The sequence below is a fragment of the Pelobates fuscus genome, chromosome 5 (assembly GCF_036172605.1).
Source record: "Pelobates fuscus isolate aPelFus1 chromosome 5, aPelFus1.pri, whole genome shotgun sequence".
Lineage (NCBI taxonomy): Eukaryota > Metazoa > Chordata > Amphibia > Anura > Pelobatidae > Pelobates > Pelobates fuscus.
Genome location: NC_086321.1, coordinates 284,620,096 through 284,623,545, shown reverse-complemented (window position 1 = coordinate 284,623,545; position 3,450 = coordinate 284,620,096). Strand labels below are relative to the sequence as shown.

General features: G+C 41.3%; 1 protein-coding gene across 1 annotated transcript; it reads right to left on the bottom strand.

The window, feature by feature from the left end:
• Positions 1-594: 594 nt before the first annotated feature.
• On the bottom strand, positions 595-1,675 carry LOC134612203 (olfactory receptor 5V1-like). Its single transcript, XM_063456556.1, has one exon. The coding sequence runs from the start codon at positions 1,531-1,533 to the stop codon at positions 595-597; it is 939 nt and encodes a 312-aa protein (XP_063312626.1). The 5' UTR covers positions 1,534-1,675.
• Between the last annotated feature and the right edge of the window lie 1,775 nt (positions 1,676-3,450).

Sequence of the window (3,450 nt, the reverse complement as noted above, 5' to 3'; positions counted from 1 at the left end):
CTGTCCTTCCGCTGCTCTCAGATCCTTCAAACAGGAAGCCTAGGACTGATACGTCAGCTGCCGCTCTAAGTCAATTGCTAGCTCTCCATTCATGAAAGCAGCTTGAGAAAAATATATACATTTCTCTAGCTTGTGAATGGGGAGCTAGTTGTTATGGTGCCCTGAGGTTTGTTTTACCCCATGATTAAATGTTTATGATTAGGCCAGATAGAGTTATTTGTAGTAGTTAATTGGAAAAATAAAGAAATATACTGAAATGAATATTTGCTAGAAAAGGGTACTCTAATGAGTTTAGCTGACTAGTCTTTTTCTTTACTTTCCATTAAATACATTATTAGGAGAGGGTTTATAAGTACTAAGAAATTCCTATTACATAACTACCCTTCTTAACTCTGGGTTTAAATTTTAATAAACTTATTATTATTTTTTTATTTTTTTTTTCACAATGTCTTTAAAAAGTCCTTGAGAATCAACTTAACCACTCTTATGTGCTTTAATGAAAGCTGATGTTTGCAGGTTGTAAAGAGCAAAACAACAAAATAAGTTATCAGAAATGCAAAAAGTATGAGTTTATTTTATTAATTGACATATGCATTACCTTAATCCAGATTTTATTATAAAAATCTTTTCAAACGCTTTAGTGATCTCTTGATTTTTTAGTGAATATATAACTGGATTAAGTAAAGGAGTGACAATAGTATACAGAAGAGAAAGCAGTTTGTTAATGCCTATTAAATGCTTTTGTGCTGGTATGCCATAGAGAATAAAGAGTGTCCCATAGTACAAAGACACTACTACGAGATGGGAGCTGCATGTTGAGAAGGCCTTCTGTCTTCCTTTCTCAGAGCGCATCCTAATAATTGTATACATTATGGAGATATAAGACATTATAATAAGTAGAAATGGAAAGAACGTAACCAAGAAAGACAACAAAAAAGCTAACATTTTGACTGTTGTAGTGTCTGAGCATGCAAGGTTTAAGAATGGGGCAAGGTCACAGAAGAAATGGTCAATAGTGTTCAGATCACAGTACTGCAACTTGTATACACTTACAGAGACTGGAAGAGTAGGGGTAAATCCAACAAGCCAAGAAAAACAAATGAGAGAACGACAACGGGTACTGGTCATTTTGGATGAATATCGAAGTGGGTTACATATAGCCAGGTAACGGTCATAGGACATCACTGTTAACAGTAAACACTCTGTAGCTGTTAGTGAACCAAAAATATAGAACTGCAAGACGCAACCAGCAATTGACATGGCTTCTTCTTCTGTCCATAGAATGTGTAGCATGTTGGGTACAATATTAGTTGTCAACAACACATCAGATAATGAGAGGTTACCCAGATAGAAGTACATAGGTGTATGGAGGTGAGTCATTGTTGGCACTAAAGTCATGATGAAGCAATTACCCATGAAGATCGCAATGTAAATGAGAAGGAGTAAAGTAAAAAACAACATTCTATTCTGGTGAATGTTTTTCAGACCGATGATGATAAATTCTGTTACAGTAGTCTGATTATTGTTGTTCATTGTCTGGAGGGGAGAAGGTAGACATGAGACATATACATGTTTTTTGGGGGTTGTTTTGCAATCTCCTCAGCCAGGCCAGTGGAATTATGAGGGGGAAAAAAACTATCCACGTGGCATGGAGGACACCAGAAAATATACATCAATGTGAAGCATTAAATGTACTCTCTGTCTTCAGGGCTGTCTTGGAGTAGACTGTGAGATTGAGTTATAATACAGGCTCTAGAACAGCCACGAGGAGTTCACGGTGACATAGAGCTGAAGGGCAGAAATTACAGGATAATAAATTCATTCTCATTTTTCCTACCAAGCAACCTGCTCTGTCTATGCTCTAAATTATGGGCCTGATGGACAGTGGTGTCTCCAGGATTCATACCAAGGGGCCAGGGACAAAAGAAGGTGGGCAGTTATAAAACGTGTGTGTATATATATACATATATACACACATACATACACACGGCTCAACAAATTCCAGGCGCCAGGTCGCCATGACGACTAGACATTTCAACCTGGCGCCTGGCATTTGTCAGCCCTTCGCTAAGCCACACAGGAAACATTAGAGCCGGCAAGCATGCGGGGAGCAGTAACCTTTCTGCAGTTCCTCTCTGCTCCCTTGCTCGCTATTTAGTGACATGATGTCACTCCACCGCTGACATCACTACAGAGAGCGTGCAGAGGAGAAGAGAGAAACTGCAGAAAGATTGAGAGGAGACACACTGGATGCCAGGGAAAGATCCACTTAGCTCTCCTAAAGGCTGGGTGGATTTAAATAAAAATAAAAATGGCAATTTGTGAATGTGTGAGAAAATGTGTGTGTGTGTGTGTAGAAACATAGAATGTGACAGCAGATAAGAAGCATTCGGCCCATCTAGTCTACCTAATTTTTAAAAATACTTTAATTAGTCCCTGGCCTTATCTTATAGTTAGGATAGCCTTATGCCTATCCCACGCATGCTTAAACATCATTCCGCAGGGAAGGTCTTTCATATCCAGACTCCTTTGCCTGCTGCACGGAGTTCCGGACTCTGGCACAGTTTCTTTGGACCCCCACGCCAAGGCTGACTTAGCTATGTGGGGGAAGTTTTTGAAGGACTGGAATGGAATCTCCATGTTTATTCCCCCTCTCTCCACCTCTTCACCCATCATCCACACAGACGCAGCAGCCAATACCGGTTTTGCAGCCATTTTTGGGAACCACTGGTTCAGGGGCCATTGGCCCACTGATACGGATGCCTTGCCAGGATTCAGAGAGACCTCAGCACTATTTGAAATTTATCCCATTGTGGCGGCTGCACACACCTGGGGTCATCTCTGGTCTGGCAAGGCAGTCAAATGCTACTCTGATAACTCGGCAGCTTGCGAAATCGTGAACAAAGGGCGATCATCTTCCCTGACCATCATGCAGCTGATTCGCAAGCTGACCTGGTTGGCAGCATCCGGCCAGTTTCACTTAGTTTGTTTTCACATCCCGGGTATTCACAACACGGCCGCTGACGCTCTCTCGTTCTCAATTTCAGGCATTTTCTCAGGCACTCCCAACGGCTCACCTACAACCATCCAGGACACCACGGTTCCACGATCTAATCCTGGATTAAGCACACTCTTGAACCACGCTAGAGCACTCACTCACCAAGCATTATCACCAAACACGGCTATCACTTACAATAGGGCTCTTAATATATTTAATAAATTCACAGCAGAGTTCGGTTTACAAGGTGACTTCTCTATTCAAACCATGGTGGCTTTTGCCTCTTTTTTCCACCTACACCTTAAACTATCTCACAACACCATTAAACTATATCTCACGGGGGTCCAGCACCACAGCCTCACCTTTTTTTCCTAACAACACACCTTTCCTGTCTTCATACCCCATCAAAAAGGTTTTGAAAGGAATATCAAAGGTTTCACCTCCACTCTCTA

Coding starts and splice junctions, on each gene's coding strand:
- LOC134612203 (XM_063456556.1), bottom strand. CDS start 1,533: ATGAACAACAATAATCAGACTACTGTAACAGAATTTATCATCATCGGT.